General features: G+C 59.1%; 6 protein-coding genes across 6 annotated transcripts; 2 read left to right on the forward strand and 4 right to left on the reverse strand.

The window, feature by feature from the left end:
* Positions 1-387: 387 nt before the first annotated feature.
* SLS55_007421 (uncharacterized protein) lies at positions 388-1,564 on the forward strand (the record flags this gene model as incomplete). Its single annotated transcript, XM_066778840.1, has 2 exons — positions 388-1,201; positions 1,266-1,564. The coding sequence occupies 2 exons, from the start codon at positions 388-390 to the stop codon at positions 1,562-1,564; spliced, it is 1,113 nt and encodes a 370-aa protein (XP_066631277.1).
* A 963-nt stretch (positions 1,565-2,527) lies between these two features.
* SLS55_007422 (uncharacterized protein) lies at positions 2,528-4,234 on the forward strand (the record flags this gene model as incomplete). The annotated part of the gene is made up of 1 exon (XM_066778841.1): positions 2,528-4,234. One exon carries the CDS (start codon positions 2,528-2,530, stop codon positions 4,232-4,234), a length of 1,707 nt encoding a protein of 568 aa, XP_066631278.1.
* Positions 4,235-4,536: 302 nt separating this feature from the next.
* Positions 4,537-6,570, reverse strand: SLS55_007423 (uncharacterized protein; the record flags this gene model as incomplete). The annotated part of the gene is made up of 5 exons (XM_066778842.1): positions 4,537-5,143; positions 5,202-5,532; positions 5,591-6,364; positions 6,403-6,501; positions 6,555-6,570. 5 exons carry the CDS (start codon positions 6,568-6,570, stop codon positions 4,537-4,539), a joined length of 1,827 nt encoding a protein of 608 aa, XP_066631279.1.
* A 1,735-nt stretch (positions 6,571-8,305) lies between these two features.
* Positions 8,306-10,087, reverse strand: lag1 (Sphingosine N-acyltransferase lag1; the record flags this gene model as incomplete). The annotated part of the gene is made up of 4 exons (XM_066778843.1): positions 8,306-8,998; positions 9,034-9,396; positions 9,503-9,816; positions 9,904-10,087. The coding sequence occupies 4 exons, from the start codon at positions 10,085-10,087 to the stop codon at positions 8,306-8,308; spliced, it is 1,554 nt and encodes a 517-aa protein (XP_066631280.1).
* A 1,082-nt stretch (positions 10,088-11,169) lies between these two features.
* On the reverse strand, positions 11,170-12,909 carry MDM34 (ERMES complex subunit; the record flags this gene model as incomplete). Its single annotated transcript, XM_066778844.1, has 1 exon — positions 11,170-12,909. One exon carries the CDS (start codon positions 12,907-12,909, stop codon positions 11,170-11,172), a length of 1,740 nt encoding a protein of 579 aa, XP_066631281.1.
* A 2,566-nt stretch (positions 12,910-15,475) lies between these two features.
* Positions 15,476-16,054, reverse strand: SLS55_007426 (uncharacterized protein; the record flags this gene model as incomplete). Its single annotated transcript, XM_066778845.1, has 2 exons — positions 15,476-15,712; positions 15,761-16,054. 2 exons carry the CDS (start codon positions 16,052-16,054, stop codon positions 15,476-15,478), a joined length of 531 nt encoding a protein of 176 aa, XP_066631282.1.
* Between the last annotated feature and the right edge of the window lie 432 nt (positions 16,055-16,486).

The raw sequence follows: 16,486 nt of genomic DNA on the forward strand, positions 1-16,486 counted from the left end.
TCCTCCTCGGCCATCGCACCACCGCAGAGCTCCCCGCCGAAGCCGACTTTGTCATTGTCGGCAGCGGCATCACAGGCACCTCCACCGCGCGCTTCCTGGCCGAAGATGAGCGCACCACGGGCAAGAGCATCGTGCTCCTCGAAGCGCGAGAGGCCTGTTGGGGAGCTACAGGCCGCAACGGAGGTAGCTCACCATTACTCGGATCCCTCCTGACCGGCTGCTGACCACCCACCAGGCCATTGCCAAGTCCTCCCCGTCGCTCGCGCCCTTGATGTGACCCAATTCGAAGTCCTCAACTACAACGCCGTCAAAGCCTACATCGAAGAAAACGACGTGCCCTGCGAGTGGCGCTCGCTCGACGGCTGCCGCGGCTACTACTCCGCCGACATGTTCTCCGTCGCGCAGGCCGAGGTGGCAGCGCTGCAGGACAAGGACCCGGAGCTGGGCAAGCTGGTGCGCGTGGTGACGGACAAGGACGAGCTGGCCGCGCACCGCATCAGCAAGGCCGTCGGCTGCACGCTGACCAGCGCCGCCGCCTCGCTGTGGCCCTACAAGCTGGTCACCTTCATCCTCGAGAAGCTCGTCAAGGCCGGCCGTCTCAATCTGCAGACCAACACGCCGGTCGAGTCCATCTCCTCCACCGGTACCGACGCGGCATCATCATCATCGTTATCCCACCCACACACCCTCCACACCCCGCGCGGCGCCATCCGCGCCCGCACCGTCATCCTCGCTACCAACGGGTACACGTCGCACCTGCTGCCCAACTTCGCCGACCTCATCGTGCCGGTGCGGGGCGAGATGTCCTCCCTGCTGCCTCCGCCGAACGCGCCGCGGCTGGCGGACTCGTACGGGCTGTGCGGGCAGCCGGGCCAGCCGTCCCACGGCGACGACTACCTCAACCAGCGGCCGTACGAGGGCGTGCCTAACCCTGCCGGCCACTACATGTACGGCGGCGGCGATGGCGCGGCGCAGCACAATCGCCTCGGCGTGTGGGACGACAGCGTCGTGGACGAGGGCATGGCGGGGTGGCTGAGGCGCAGGCTGCTCGAGTACATGGAGCTCGGGGGCGAGACGGAGGGGTTGGAGGAGCTGAAGGCGACGCATCAGTGGACGGGCATCATGGGCTATTCGAGGGACAACGTGCCGTGGGTGGGCAAGGTGCCGGGGGTTGGGGTGTGGTTGGCGGGTGGATATACGGGTGAGGCCGCCTCCTTCCGTTCTTTTCTTTTTCCTTTTTGAATTTTGACTGACCGGATTGACAGGCCACGGCATGCCGAACGGCACGCTTTGCGGCAAGGCTGTCGTGGAGCTGGCACTGGCGGACCAGGACGGCGTGCCTGCTTCCGAAGCGCAGCAGAAGGTCGTCAAGGAGGTCGGCTTGCCGAAGGCCTACCTCATCACGGAGGACAGGTTCGCCGAGGTTCGCAAGATGCCGACGGTTGCCGAGGCGGATGCCCTGGGCGCAATCGGGAACCATGCCAGGCAGGAGGCGCAACCTAAGCCGCGTACGTCGGGCATCTTTGAGTATGTGAAGAGCTTTGTAACCTCGTCGTCGAAGTAGTGAGGTTTGTTTCGAAGACGGGAAGGCGCAGTTGGGCTGATTGGATAGATCAGAGTGGTGAAGGTCTTGTACAGACGGTTCTGTCAATACACTTTCCGTAGATTGATGCTTCTACTGTTCTCTGGTAGTTGCATCTCGTCTTGCGAACACTTGACGAACTGGGCACTCGATGCTTAGTTGTCTACCGTGCTTCACGCTTGATATCTTGTAAGTGATATCCAAACAGGAACGCAAGATGGGTTCCCCTGGATTCCAACTCCTGAAGAGCATAATGTCAAGTCTGTCCCGTGAACAAATCGGAGGTCCTGGACGGGTATGTTAATATTTCAGGACTCCATATATACGCGCCGGTCGTTGGAGTTCCATCTGTATGTTGATGAGCTCCCTTAGTTGCAGCATGATGGTTAGCGACATCGAATTTACAACCTGTTACCAAACTCGGTAACCAGAAAAGTGGCCTTGAGGATCGGCCATGCATCGAGCCGAGGAACAGGGAACCTCTACACTTTTGCAAAGAGTCAAGCCCTTCCTGAAGCCTTAGTCTGTTGCTAGGTTATAATCCGCTCTTGGTGTTTACATTGCAACTCCCAGCTTTTCCTCTTCAAGCCAGGGCCAGTCTAGATGCTTCGCCCGCACGGACCACGACGGGAGACTGCATCGTCTCCCGCACCAACCAACGTTCAAAAGTTTGTCTTCTTCGATTGAACAACCCTTCAGTAGGCGAACCCTAGGCAGCACTTCCAAGAAATAGGAGTATTGTGGACGCCACATCATCGAAGCTTTTACACCATCATCAATGGCTTCAGGCAACAGCCCAATTACAGAGTAGCGCGCTTTTAGCCGCGTGGCGTCGGATCCTTCCGAGGTCTGCATTTAACATGCCGATATCCCAGTGTTTTCCAGAGCTACACTTGGTACGGGAGGCCAAGGCCTGGGAAGACAACACATACCTAAACGTCAGCCATGTGGAAGTGGACCAGGTCGCGGTCTCGACGGCCAGACGTACCGATATGCGAACCACGCGATACACTTCCACTTCCCGCCGAGATCACGCGGCGGATCCTATTCTTTGTATCGGAACCGACCATCACTTACGACCGCCGTGAACGGACGTACAAGTATGGAGGCCCACGCAACCTTCACCACCCATCGGACGACATCGAGAACGCCCGGCTCGTGTGCAAGGCCTTCGCCGACCTGGGCGCCGAGTTCCTCTTCCGGAATCTGATAGTGTCCGCAGACTACAAGCAGCTCGCGCACGTTAAGGAGATAGCGGAGCATCCACGTCTCTGCAAAGCAGTGCGCTCGCTTTACTACGACTGCCGCACCTACGACAACATCTGGACGAAAGCAGACGGCACCGACATCGACGACGGCAGCGACTTCGAAGAAGACGAGGACCTGGCAGTCTACCGAGGACCCCCCTGGGCGCCGGACCAGCGGCTCCTCTACAACGAGCAAGAAGACATCTTCAACGAATCATTCGACACCGAGTGCCTGCGCGCCGCCCTCACCACCCTCACCGCCGTGACCCGCGTCCGCTGCAAGCCGCGCGAGCGGTCCCACCACGACCCGGGCGACGTCTCCTCGGCCGGCCGGCGCGGCTACGACCACGGCGGCGGCACCCCCAGCAGGGACCGCGACGCCCGCCCGCTCTACCACCTCGCCGCGGCCATGACGAGCGTGCCCGGCGGCCACAACATCCGCACGCTCAACCTGACCTTCCACATCACGCTCCTCGCCGACGCCCAGCTCGCGCCCGCGCGCTTCGCCTCCCTACTCGCCGCCCTCGCCCCCGTCACCAGCCTCACCCTCGGCCTCCGCACCGACGAGGTCGACCTGTGCAAGTCGCGCGACCTCGCCCGCTACGCCGCCGCCTACGGGCCCCACGCCACCGCGCCCTCCCTCTTCAAAGCCATCCTCGCCCACCCCTTCTCCTACCCCTCCCCCTCCACAACCACCACCTCCTCCTCCGCCGACGACAAACCCACCACCACCCCCGCCGCCCTCGGCCCCCTCGCCGCCCTCGCCGACGCCCTCTCCCCCTCCCTCCACCGCATCAAACTCATCCTCGGCCCCGACGGCCGCCGGCGCCGCTCCACCTCCCCCGGCTGGCGCTACTCTTTACCCCTCTCCACCTTCCTCGGGGCCGCCGCCTCTTCCACGTCCACCACGTCCACCACGTCCACCACCGCCACCCGTCCCCTCCGCTGGCCCAACCTCCGCTACCTCGCCCTCGGCTGCCTCGACGCCACCGAGCGCGACCTGCTGTCCTTCGTGCTGCCGCGCCGCCATTCGCTTGCCTACGTCGAGTTCGACCGCGTCGCGCTCACCCAGGGGCAGTGGTGCGTCGTCGGCGCCGCCGTGCTGGAGGCGTGTCCGGTGTGGCGCTGGAGCAAGGCGAACCGGCTGACGCAGGTCGAGCCCGTGCGCGAGGAGGTCGCGTTGCCGAGGGAGGTGGCGGAGGCGGTGAGGGAGGTGCGGAGGGGGCGGCAAGGTGGTGGTGGTGAGGATGGGGGAGGGGGAGAGAAGGAGGAGGAAAAGGAGGTGATGGTGGTGAGGTGGGATGAGTGCTATTTTGAGGCGGCTGAGGAGGATTGCTGTTCGACGATGGGGGGAGGGCAGGGGCCGGATGAGATGCGGGGGCCGGGGTACGGGTGGCCGGTTTGAATGGGGGAGGCGTTTTTGTTCTTGTTTCTTTTTTTCGTTGTTATGTTGGGGTCTGAACATGGTCGGGTCGTGGAAGAAACGATAGCACGGCGTTAAATGGGGTGGGGGGAATCGCAAACGGGAAAGCGAAATGAGCGCATATATACGTCTATAACTTGGAGCTTTCAGCCTTTGCAATCATACAATACATATACATTACCATATAAATAACCACGACCGATCTCAGGGTATCTCTGAACGACCACCTCCAACCTCCTCCCCTCCATCCAACCCGACCTCACACTTATTCACTCCTCCCTCCCTCACGTCCGCCTATACACATCCTTCGGCCCATCCCCCTCCATCTCCGCCACCATCCTCCCGTCCGCCTCGCTCAAATGGCCTCTCCCGTGCTGCCCGCCATCCGCCTCCAGCACGCCGGTCCCGGGGTCCAACTCGGCCGGATGCTTCTCCGCCGCACCTCCATAATGCTCCGTCGTCATCCCTCCACCCGCCGCACCATACGCCCCCATCGGATGGTACTCCCCACTGCCACCACCACCACCACTGCCCTGATGATGATGCCCGTCGACCCCCGTGGCGAGCGGACTTGTCCCGTCGTGCTGCGGCACGGCCAACGCGCCTGCGTTCTTCTTCTGCTTCTTCTTGTGCCGCAGCACGAGCCAGGCGACGAGCGCGACGGCGGCGAGGCCCGCGACGCCGCCCACCACGCCGCCGACGATGGCGCCGGTGTTGGTTTTGTTGTTGTCCGAGTCGGACGAGCCCGAGGAGTCGGACGCGGAGCCGGTGGCGGTGGACGTCGCCGAGGCGGTCGAGTCGGCGCGCGCGACGGTGGTGGCGAAGATGCTGGCGACCGAGGTGTCGTTGAAGCCGCCGTCGGGCTGGGTGAGCTTGGCGTTGCCGGAGCCGCTTGGGTTGGAAAGGTCAGTTTCGGGAATCTCTGTAAGTAAGGGGGGAGACGACGTACTCTCCACCGATCACGGCGTAGACGTCCTCGGGGACGCTGTACTCGGCGCTCGCGTCGAAGCTCTTCTGCCAGGTCATGGTGGCCAGGTTCAAGACGCGCAGCGGCGGCAGCTGCGAGTCGCAGACGTGCTCCTGGTCGGTGCCGTTCTGGTTGATGAGGCCGCCGAGCACGATCATCTGGGCGTCGTTGTGCACCGCGCAGTGGTGCTGGTGGCGGCCCTGCTTGTTGCCCTGGAGCGCCTCGGTGTTGGAGCCCGTGTAGTTGGCGCTCTCCATCTTGATCCAGCGGAAGCTCGGGACGCTGAGGATGTACGTGTCCGAGTATGCCTCGCCTGCAATCCGGCTCTGATTAGCGCAGTTCCGACCTTTCTTCCGGCGCCAGGAACCAACCTTCGTAAAGATTCCAGCCGCCGTACATGGCGATGTTGAACGAGGAATAGTCCGGTGCCGCGGAGACGACGGAGCAGGTCTCCGCTCTCTTTCCGGGGATATCGCCCTGCGCTTGGACAATGTTCCAGCTCGCGCTGGCAATGTCATACACAAATATCCTCCGGTTGTCGATGAGCTGGAACGAAAATGCTGGAGCTCCAGTTGTAGAGTTCACCTCGGTGCCGTTGTACCCTCCCCACACCAGAATCACACCCTGCTCGCCCATGGGCACGTACACCATATTCCCTCCCACGCGAGCGGGCACAGACACACCCGAGCTGCTCTGTGCCGTCTCGTTCCGCCATGTCAGCGCGTCCGGATTCGAGGCGTCAAAGCGCAGCATGCCGGTGGGCTGGCCGGGCTTGTAGACTCCCGAGTTGCCGCCGCCGCTGAAGAACGACAGGCCGGTGCTGGGGACGCTGGCGGTGCCGGCGAAAAGACGGTTGAGTTTGTTGTATTCGCCGCCGGATACGGTGTGGCTCGACCACTGATTGCTCGTTCTGTTGTACGCGGCGAGCACGTTGTTCTCGGTCGTGGAGTCATCACTCAGGCCAGCGAAGACGTAGAACGTGTCCAGCGTGGAGAAAAGAGCACCGCCCTGGTTGTGGGTCTGCTCTTCGAGAGTCGTGGTGGTGTCGAAGGGCACGGATATCTTGTTGAGAGAGCTTGACGCTATTATGGTCTCAGCCTGAATGTCAGTGTTTCCGCTGAGGTCGAAGTAGTAAAGACTGTCGCCTGTCACGGTCAGCGACTGTGGTGAACATGAATGGGACCGAACTGAGCCCGCATACTCGAGAATGTTTCGCCGCTGGCATCGCCGTCGAAGTGATAATCGCCGCCCATGAAGTATAACCTGTCATCGACCTTGGCAACTGCGAGGGTGGGTTAGCACGGGCTACTGGCGGCCACAGTGAGGCACGCTCACGCTTCTGGTTGTTCATGTAACAGAGATCGCCGTCACCACGTCGCTGCAGCTTGCTGCCATCCTCTACTGGAAGCGCGCATGCGTGCCGCGCGACCAGCGACACCCACAACGGTGTCCTCCACGAACCGCGCATTGCAACCGCAAGCTCCCGCAAGGGCACAAATGACAGAAACAGAAAAGGAGGATGCGGTACTCTGCGGGATGATAGTAGTAGCCGCAAAGATGAGTGGGTAACTAGGCGGTCCTACCGCAACTAGGCGACCAGAGAGAGGGGGATGGCAGAGTTGTGAGACTTGAAAGAGCACCCGCGCAGTCGGATTGCTCCCAAGGACCAGGGAAGCAGCCGGCGCCAAAAGGCGAATCTTAACTGCCCAACATCTGGGACACGAGGCGCTATCATCATTGGCCAGGCCCAAAGCGTCGCAGAGATGAAAATAACCGGGGGCGAGCCCTTTGACTGGCCCATTTTCCGGCCCCCATCCGTGGCGGTGTCGTCGGCTCCAAGGATCGTCAAGTGAGACGGAGAGGCGGCCGGTCGATCTGCATCTGGCGAATTGGTCCGGAGAGGTCTAGCTCTGTCTGAGCGAATCCTTCTGAGCATTCGAGAGAGGAAAGGACGCGCTGAGACGGACCGATGACGCCAGTGAAGCGTGCCGTCCGCGAGGTCTGCGGTGCGTTGTCAATTGCCCGTGCAAAGCGCGAGGCGGGCGGCCGTCAACAAGCGGGCAGGTGGCAGGAAGCTTTAAATTTTGCCCCTGCAGCAGGCTCCGGCCGGGGTGGGAGCCGCGTGCGTCACTGGCTCACCAAATATAACATGCTGACTCAGCGCGGCCGGAGCCTCTTCCGTCCGGGCGTACATACCACACTGTGGTAGCGTGCCTCCCCGCAGTCTAACGAGAACAGCAGCGAGGCCCGGTAGCCGTTGCTGTTCATCGGCAAATTTACCATCTGCCACTACGGAGTATCGCCGCCGACGTCTGTTAGCACCCGTACGGATCCTCTAGCGAGCCCGCAGCCGACGGAACGTCCCTCTTAACAACCAGGTCCCCGCCAAGAAGCTCCTCCTCGTAGTGCTCACCCGCTCATGTCGTCATCCTCACGCCGCCGTCAGCCTGTCCTTCAAGGCCACTTGAGTCGATACACACAACGGAGAGAGAACAATGTACATCCATTCGAATCTTTTGCCGGCATTTGCATATCCCGAAAACCCTTACCTTACCTGTCTCCCTAACCGGCCGTCTTTTAAGAAAGAGAAATCAATGCCTTCTTCTTTTTTGGAATTCCATTCCCGCTTTTTTCCCCGTCTCGAATTCCGCCTTTACGTTCCAAAGTGGTCTATCCGGTAACTAGAAAACTGCAGGATGACGAGGGGTTGCTGGTGTGGGGGGTATGTTCTAGTAAATGCTTGGAGTGCTCGCTTCCGCAACCTATGCTTTCCTTTGCGAGCCCACATTTTCTTCTCTTCAAGACTGCTTTAATCTGATGATGATGATGAAAGATAAAAAATTTGATGGTAGGGGGGATAGCACAAAAACAAAACAAAACCTATATACGCCATCAAGTCACCCTTTCCTCGGAGCGGCAACAGTGGGTACTCTTGCAGTCATACCGATTTCATAACCTTGGAAGGTGTCCAAAAAACGAGCGACAGAAGGCATACCAGGTGGGACAGGATCAACCCATTTCCTTTCCTCAGCCTTGAAGCCGAAATCCGGTTCCGGCGGTTGGACCTTCGTCCGTCACCTGTGGTTCTAATCCTTCACCGGCTTCTCGCATCCGATTCTTCCAAGCAACTCCTTCCGGTCGCTGGTACCAGAAATGCTGATGCCGCTGGTACGGCTGCTGCTGCGCTTGTACAGCCTCTCACTCCGTCTCCTCGTGGGAGTGCCAAAGTGCAGACCCTCGACGCCAACCTCTTCCTCGAGGGGTTTCCCGTCAATCGAAAGGGCCGCCGGGCCGTTCGTAGGCTTCCCGTGCTTGCCAAGGTCGCCCTTCTCAGTATCGTCGACGGACTCGTCCTCGTCGCCCTCATCATCGCTGCGTGTGTCGTCGGCGCCCTGGCCGGTCACGACCCTGTATGCGACCTTGATGATCATCCACAGCCACACGAGCGTGATGACCTGAAGGCCGCCGAGCAGACTGAGGAAAGCCCAGCGGATGCGCATGTTAAAGCAAACCGGTCCCGCCGGATCCCGGAAAGGCTGCCACATGTCGCGCCAGATGTCGTTACCGCCATCGGCCGGGGTCATGGGTGAATCGGGCAGGCGGTCGCCGGAGACGGTATCGTAACAGCCGTAAGGAATCGCGCTCGGGACCGTCGCGTACAGCGACCAGCAGACCATCACGTACAGGACGTGCCGTGCGATGACCCAGCTGGCGATGAAAATACCAAAGCCGACATCGCAGGCGGTCTGGTATCCGAGATACTTGAGGAGCTTGGCACCCTGCAACGTGGAGAAAATATCAGCAACTGCGTAACCTTGCTTTGGAATGCCGGTATCCTCGCGATCGCGACCGCGACCGTGATTTGGCCATGACTGGGGCTTCCACTTACCGCGAGGAAGATATCGACCACATCCATGAGGCACAAGATGACGTTTCCAACCCTGGTGTGATAGTAGCTGTAGCTCATGGACACGAGCGCGGTCGTGATGATGTGGTGCGTGAACATCTGCCAGTGGTCCTTGCGCCTCTCTTCCATGTTTATCACGAGGATCTGCTGCAGCCAGAAGGCAAACTGGAGGAGGTAGTAGCCCTTCATCAGGCCGGTGATCTGACGAATCGGCCAGTGGTTCCACATTTCGAAGAGATTCAGCCAGTACGGGGAGTTGTAGTTGATGTACTGCGGTTACACGGCGTGGTTAGCTCGAATCCAGCAGAGCGTGGCTGCCACCACGCGAGGCGGTGACCGCACGACGATGGCGCAGCAACGAAGAAAAATGTCTCACCATGCCCAGCGTCCAGGAAATGGAGCAGTAGACCAGCAGCCAGCCCTGCTCGGCGAAGCGAACCGTCGCCTTCTTCTTCTGGATGCCGCCCAGACGTGCCAAGGGCTTCAGCACGAAGTCCATCGTGGCAGCCCGGAGCGCCGTGAAGACAACGATGCCGAAAAAGACGAAAGGGAAATCATCCCAGCCATGCGTGTACTTGCCCGTGGCGGCATCGTAGTAGGACAGCTCGAAGAACTTGCGGGTGGTAGTGCGGGCCCGGGGGAAGCAGGCGTGGGTGAGTGCGAGAAGGAGCAACAAATTGACTGAGATGCCTGTAGGGGATGCTGTCAGCTGAAATTCTTACGGCAGGAATCGAGAGGCTGGGGCCGTACCAATCTGATGCGCTTCGAGCCAGGCACAGAAGGCGCCTACCAAGCTATCATCGCGGGCCTTCTTCCTGCGCACCTTGACCAAATGGGTGCTGCCGTCGGCTGCGACGCCAGAGAACAATTGAGTCTTGGGCACAAGAGTCGGCACGCCGTTCGGATTCTTGTCCAGCAGGACACGGGTCTCCGTCGTAGGCGAGGCGGCGGCGTGCTCCATGACGGGCGAAGCTATGTCACGACCGCTGGGAGCGGTCTCGGTGAGGGCGGGGGGCGGTAGAGGGGTACGTTGTGTTGAGGGGAGCTCGAAATAAGCAGGCCCGTACTGGCATGCGCAGAGCTGTGGTTTTGTAGGTTGAGTGGGGAGCTCGCTGTTTCAAGTCGAGGCGGTGTACCTGGCCTGAACGGGGATTTTAATGCGTGTCGTCAGCTGCCTGGGAGCAGAGGCTCGGGGTCAATGGGCGGGCAACGGGTGAGAGGCGTGCGCGCGAGGGCTAACTGAAGGTGCGGACTCTGTTGAGGACTCGGGCGGCGTTGCGGGGAAGCTTTGGCACTCAAGTGCGCTCGTCGGCGTGGACTGAGATGCGCTCAAAATTGGGCGCCGTGGGAAATCTGCAAGGCCGCGGAGCCAGCAGCTCCAAGGGTCTCTGCCACAGCCAATCTACGCCCTCACAACTCCCCTCGTGCGCCGCGCCACGCCCAAAATGCAGTAGGCGCGGCGTGCGCGCGTCGATCCGCACAGTTTTCCGCGTTTTGGTCACTGCGGTCTGCGCCAACTGTGCTTTACACGAGGCAGATCTCCGCCCGTCGTCTCGCCCAGCGCGCGTCCGTGTGACTGGCCGGGCCTCACCCGTTGCCAGCCCAGTCCGAGCTCCCCAGCCCTCAAACGTCACAGATCGCACGTTGCATTCGAAACAGGCCCGTCGTTGTTTTAGACGTCGTTGCCAAAAGAATGTGTGTCTACAGTCTAGGTGCTTATGCCGCGCTATGTATTCACCCGCCCGTCCGCGCGCTACTGACCGCCACCTCCTTTCCCGCCGTTCTCCCAAAGGGTATCAAAAAATCAGGGAACTTGCAAAACGAACGCCAATCGCGCGGTGCCAAGAGTATTTCTCGCGCGTCAAACCACCACCCGCTAATAAGCCGAATGTCGATCAACAGATCCCCTTCCAAACTTTTGTCCTGTACAAGCCAACCTCTTGCTCTCATCTCTTGCTTGCTTGTCGAACGGTAGAAATACAAAATCTACAGAAAACGATCGTAACTCGTGAGCTCCGCGTGGGGAGATATACAACAAGGAAATTAGGCGGCGTATGCCGGTGGTGCTTCCAGCTCTTCGTCGCGACGATCCCAGAAGCCCGTCATCGGGTCGGTGCTACTGCTACCCTGACGGGCTTCGCGCTCCTTTTCGTCGCGCACCTTACGCGCAATCTCGTTGGCCATCTTCATCATCCACGCCTGCTCCAAGATGCCACCCGACGTCGCCGCCTCACTGTACGGGAGCGCCGAGCCTTGCAGTCTGACGTTGGATGGGGTAGATGGGTTGTAAGAGTGCGCAAAAGGCGCCTTGACGTCTCTCGGGAAAGACCGGAGCGGATGCGAGGATGCAGCCGAGTGCTGGGTTTGCGGGCGAGAAGATGATGGAACGTTGGCAGTAGATGCGCATTCGTGTTCGTTCTCCTGAAGCTTCGACAACGCCGCGGCGGATGGGACAGTCGCTGGCGCTGGCGATTTCTCGAGGCTGTTTTTCCGGGTGCGTCGGCCGGACTCGCGTGGAGGCGTCGTCGGGGGCGTCATGAGATCCTCCTCTCTTTCCTCAGGGATGACGGACGAGCCTTCCACGCTCGGCTCCGGGGTTGTGGTGTCGGTCGCGACACTGTCTGTATCTGCACCATCCTTGTTGCGGCGCAAATTGACGACCCTCCTCTTCGCCTTCCTCTGCGCGTGCGCGCGAGACCTGCCGCCTCCCAACCCCAAGCCAGAGTATGTAGAGTTGGAGCTCGCAAGAGTTGGTCGCGAGAGTGTACTTCCGTTGTCTGTGCCATCAGAAACACTGGCCGTGCTCGGCGACGCAACGCCGGAAGAGGAATGGACGCGCGAAAGGGTCGACGAGGTGAGCGGGTGGAATGTGTGTGCACCTGAGGTCTCGGCCCGATCCGCGCTGCTTGCCCAAGCACGGAAAACTGTGTCACGAATCGAGGGAGTGAAAAGCGACAGCGTCCGATGTGAGTCGTTGAGCGTGGCAAGCCGAAGTAGGTTCTTCTGCGAGAAGGATGCGTGGATCTCGGAGGACGAGTCTAGGGAAAAGGACGAAATTTGGCTGTCGTCGAGCGGGTTGCCGTACAAGTCGACGGGGTCCTGGGGAGGACTTGCAAAAGGATCCACAGGCGCTGGAGTTTCGGTTCCGCTTCGCTTCGCGTTGTTGACCATCTCGTCCATTTCCCTGTACTCTGGAGACCACAAACGCAACGACAGGCGGTGCAGGATTGCGGGAAGGTCCTCCATGAACAGTACGCGTAATTGTTTCTCAATCTCCTTCTGTAGGTAGTCCCGCACGAAAGGTATCGTATCGAACGTGGAAGACACTTTGAGCGACTCAAGGGGGTCGTTTCTGAAGACCAGAGTGAGGCCTTTGTGGCGGGAGAAGACGAGGATTACGAAGCCAGAGAGGCGAATATCGGAAAGGGTGATTTGTAGAGGAATAGTCAAGCCGGAGTCGGCGGCGAGGGGTTGGGGCGACGCGAAGTTCGGTTTTGTCGACAATAAGGTGTTCAAAGGATTCGCTTGCACGCGCGTCTTCAGGGTAAGGAAGGCGTCGCCCGAGTAAGTCATCTTGAAGATGCCACGGAAACGATCCTCAGCCAGATCGCCAATCTCGAGTATCTCCAGCTCCGGCGGAACAGCTCCAAGGTTCAGCTCGGTGACGATGATGTCGTCGACGATGATGGGCGGCTTGGGCGACTTGTTCAGCGCAGCCGTCAGCATCTCGCGGGCGCGCGAGGTGTCCGCAATGAGCGGCGACCAGTTGAAGTTGAAAGCCATGGTTGGTCGCGGATGGGTGGCAGCGCGAAGATTTCAAGGGTCTCGCGCGTCGGAGGCCGGTGCGCGGATGACGGAAGGTTTGGTGGACGAGGTCGCGTGCCGGGTTTGTCGGAGCTATGTCATCAGCTGGACATGGGAGGCGGACTGATGCAAGACTCGACTCGGGGCCTGGAAGGTAATATAGCTAGGGCTGAGCTTGTCGGGGACGGGTGGGCCGGATGACGGGGGAAGATGGGGGAGGGAGAAGTTGTGGTGTGACGACAAGAGGATGCGCGCGGAGAGAAGGCAAAGGATTTCTCATTCTCGTCGGCCGGGAAGTCACGGACCACCACTGCTTCCCCGAGTGCTCCCGCCCGCTACAGCGCCCTGCGTCATAGCGCTAATCATTTAAGGGTTCCGCCAACACGGCCGGTAAATTGCAGTCACTGCCATATCCATGATAGCTACACTCCCGTTATAGGCTCGCGCATGAACATACCTCCAGCTAGTTGCCGCTTTGGGGCGGGTGAGTCAACCGCTTCCTGATTTGTTCACGCCTGCTTCGTCCTCTGCACAACGCCGACCCCACACCGTCGCCCCTCCTGGGCCTTCCAACACCAACGAAGCTCCTACGCCAGCTTCCATTTGAGACGGCCCCGCTGACTCGAAACGAAACTCAGGAAGCTGATCATTGTCAAAGCTCGCTGGCGACAGCGGTAATGCATGTTCTCCCGGACCCCGACGAGGCGCTGCGCTGCCTCTTCTCCGCACTTGACGACAACCGCTAGCGCTGATGCCGTGGTCCGCGGCCGCGAGGATACCCCTCTTGCCGATGAGGACGACTTCATCAGGCGTGCAAGATGGGCTTGGGGATGGTGCAACTCCTCCTTCCGTGAGATGAGGCACGCAACGGCCAATTGGTCTGGGCCTTGGACAATGGCAGGTTTGGCAGTTCTCACATGACGCGCTGTCAGGATACCCGTTGCAAACGGAGATTGTTTGGCCTGGCCTCAGCGTCAACTCGGCGTGCGGAAGAGCTTTAGCACCCGGTGGCCCGCGCTTGTGGCCCAGTGCCAGCGAAGCACGGTTGAAAATCGGTCTGAGACAAGTCTGGCCGGACATCAGCCCCAAAGGCAGGAACATACCGGACGATGGTCATCAGGAACGCGTACAGCGCCTAAACATTCCATTGCAGGGCTTCCAATTACCTTCTACACTAATCTTAATCACGATAGAGAGCGTGCAAGTCCCTTTCCCATCCGGCGTATCCAACGCCAGCGAAGCACAGGTGAAGGACCTGAGACGAGACCCACAGGTAGAAAAATCAAGGAACGAAGAGGTTGGTAGCTACCCTTGTGGTCGCCGGTTGGACGGCTTCGCTTTACATGGAGCCAATGGACCTAAAGTTGCTGGGCGAAGTAGCAGCGGCAGCGAGGGGGGAAGCGACTGCTAATGGACCGCGCACCGCCACTGAGTCATCACTGCATCCCTGTGGAGAAAGAACAGGGTCGAAAACCATGTCAGAAAACCGAGGCCGATGAAAAATGCCGTGAACATGCCAACGTATTCGAACGCCGATTTTGCTCCTGAATATCCCGGAGACTGTTGTAAAAGAGCTTTGTGGGACCCAATACTCTGGCGCTGAGCTTCGTCCATGTTATCTCCATCGAGATGTTGCGGTTGGATGAAGGCATTCTGTGCCTGAATTCTCGTATCGTCTGTCCTGATGTTCACAGTTGACGACCCGGGAAAATATGCAGAATGCATCTTCCTTTCGGCCCCAGGAGTTTCGTCCAGAGCATTCAGGGCTTCATTGGTGGCGTGCAAAGTATCGTTTCGTGCACGTCCAAGGTTTTGGAGCCGCGAAGTTGCAATGACTGCTCGCATGACCTTACGGATGCTCGTCGAACGTTGTCTAAACTCCCTGAGCTCAATCCCATGTAAGTCCATTCCTGCATCTGTGCATGTTTTGGGAAGACTTCGTCAGAGCATCGATCTGCGCTTCCGTCAGTGTCTTACAACTCTCGCCAAACGCAAAACGCAGTGTCAGGAACGAGGCGCTTTGCTGTTCATTGACCACTCGGTTGGATCGCTGCTCCTTCTCGCGCTCACTGCTGTCTAGTGGGCTGAGCCGGATGTACCGTTCGTTCTGCTGCAGCCGGTCATAGACGTACGAAGGGCTGCTGTGCCTCGGAGGGTGCATATTGATCCTTTCGCATAGCCTCCATGTTGAGAACGGCCTGTTCTCCGCTCGAAGATCGCGTAGCACCTTGATCAAGGCTGCGGTGAAGGAATTCTTCCCAGGGCCCGATGTGACCGAGTCGTGGCCACAGGCAGCGAGAAGCTGATAGGTTCTATTCCCTTCCATAACGCTCTTGTGGGCGTGTGCAGCGAAGCAGGTGTCCAGAATAGCGAGCGCATCTGCCTTTGGTCCTTCAAGGAGACTCTTCTCCGCTTGATGCCACTGTGCTCGAGCTGGTTCAGCACCTCTTCCAGCGAATGGCTCTGTTGCTTGTGGGCTTCTCGGTGGTGTCCCACTAAAAAATTTTAGTTTCCTCTTTGGGTATTTCGCTTTTGTGGCAAGCACTCACGCAAGGAATTCCAGTAGACCTGGCTCGGTAGCTGAAGCTCTCCTTGCTGTTGGACGATATTTGGAATGCCCGGTGTAATACACAATCAAGAGAGTGCGCGGCCCATCAAAGTCATACACAAACTGTGCCATTTCCTTGTTGAGCTGCAGTTGCGGAGATGACTTTGTGTGCAGTTCGATTGTCCGCGTGGTGTAGTTGAAGTCGTTCCTGAAGACATCCTCCAGCTCCTCAACCTACTTCTTAGTCAGTAGTTGAAAAAGACAGTAGGACATCGTACGAACCTCCTCTTGGCACTTCAGCGTATCCAAATCACCGTGCCACTTGACAATGAGCACAGCTACATGATCATAGCCGTCCGAAAATCCGATATACTTCGCTATTCCCTCGTTCCACCGAAGCTGTAATTCGGAAGCTTGCTCCTTTGTCCTACTCTCCTGGCGAAGGCTGAGAGGCGAAGATACGGGAACGCCGTCTGTGAGTGGTGACCGCAGGCTACCGGGGCTTGAAATGTCTGTTTCTGAATGGCGCCGAAGACCAGTCGTCTCCAGACGCCCTGGCTTGCTCTGGTTGCTCATATCGCTGCCAATGAAGACTCTCGGATACCGAGATGGTCTGTTTGGATAAAACAACTTATTTTAAATCTTCGAAGCGCTCATTTGGCGCCCCGCTCAACTAAGGTAGGCTCTGCATACATACACAAGCAGTGTGGCATTGCAGCGCCCCATTGTTCCGGACTGCCAGTCTTTCAGCCTTCTTCCGGCTGAAATAAGCCTTGTGTGGATGGAGAATCGTCATGGTGTGCTGCTTGTGGTTTGAAGATTCTTTTTGCTGGCAAGGCTTGCGCTCAAAGGCGTTTGGGAACGTTATCGCTGTTGCCGCTGCTCATGTGGTCGATGGTCAGCACGCCCACGCCTCCTCCCACGCCTTCTTGTACAGGATCGTGGCGTTTTGAACAGCAAACGATAGCGACACTCCACCCTCCAATACAAACCAGTTCCGGTCAAGCT

This window comes from Diplodia seriata (genome assembly GCF_021436955.1).
Source record: "Diplodia seriata strain FDS-637 chromosome Unknown scaffold_7, whole genome shotgun sequence".
Taxonomy (NCBI): domain Eukaryota; kingdom Fungi; phylum Ascomycota; class Dothideomycetes; order Botryosphaeriales; family Botryosphaeriaceae; genus Diplodia; species Diplodia seriata.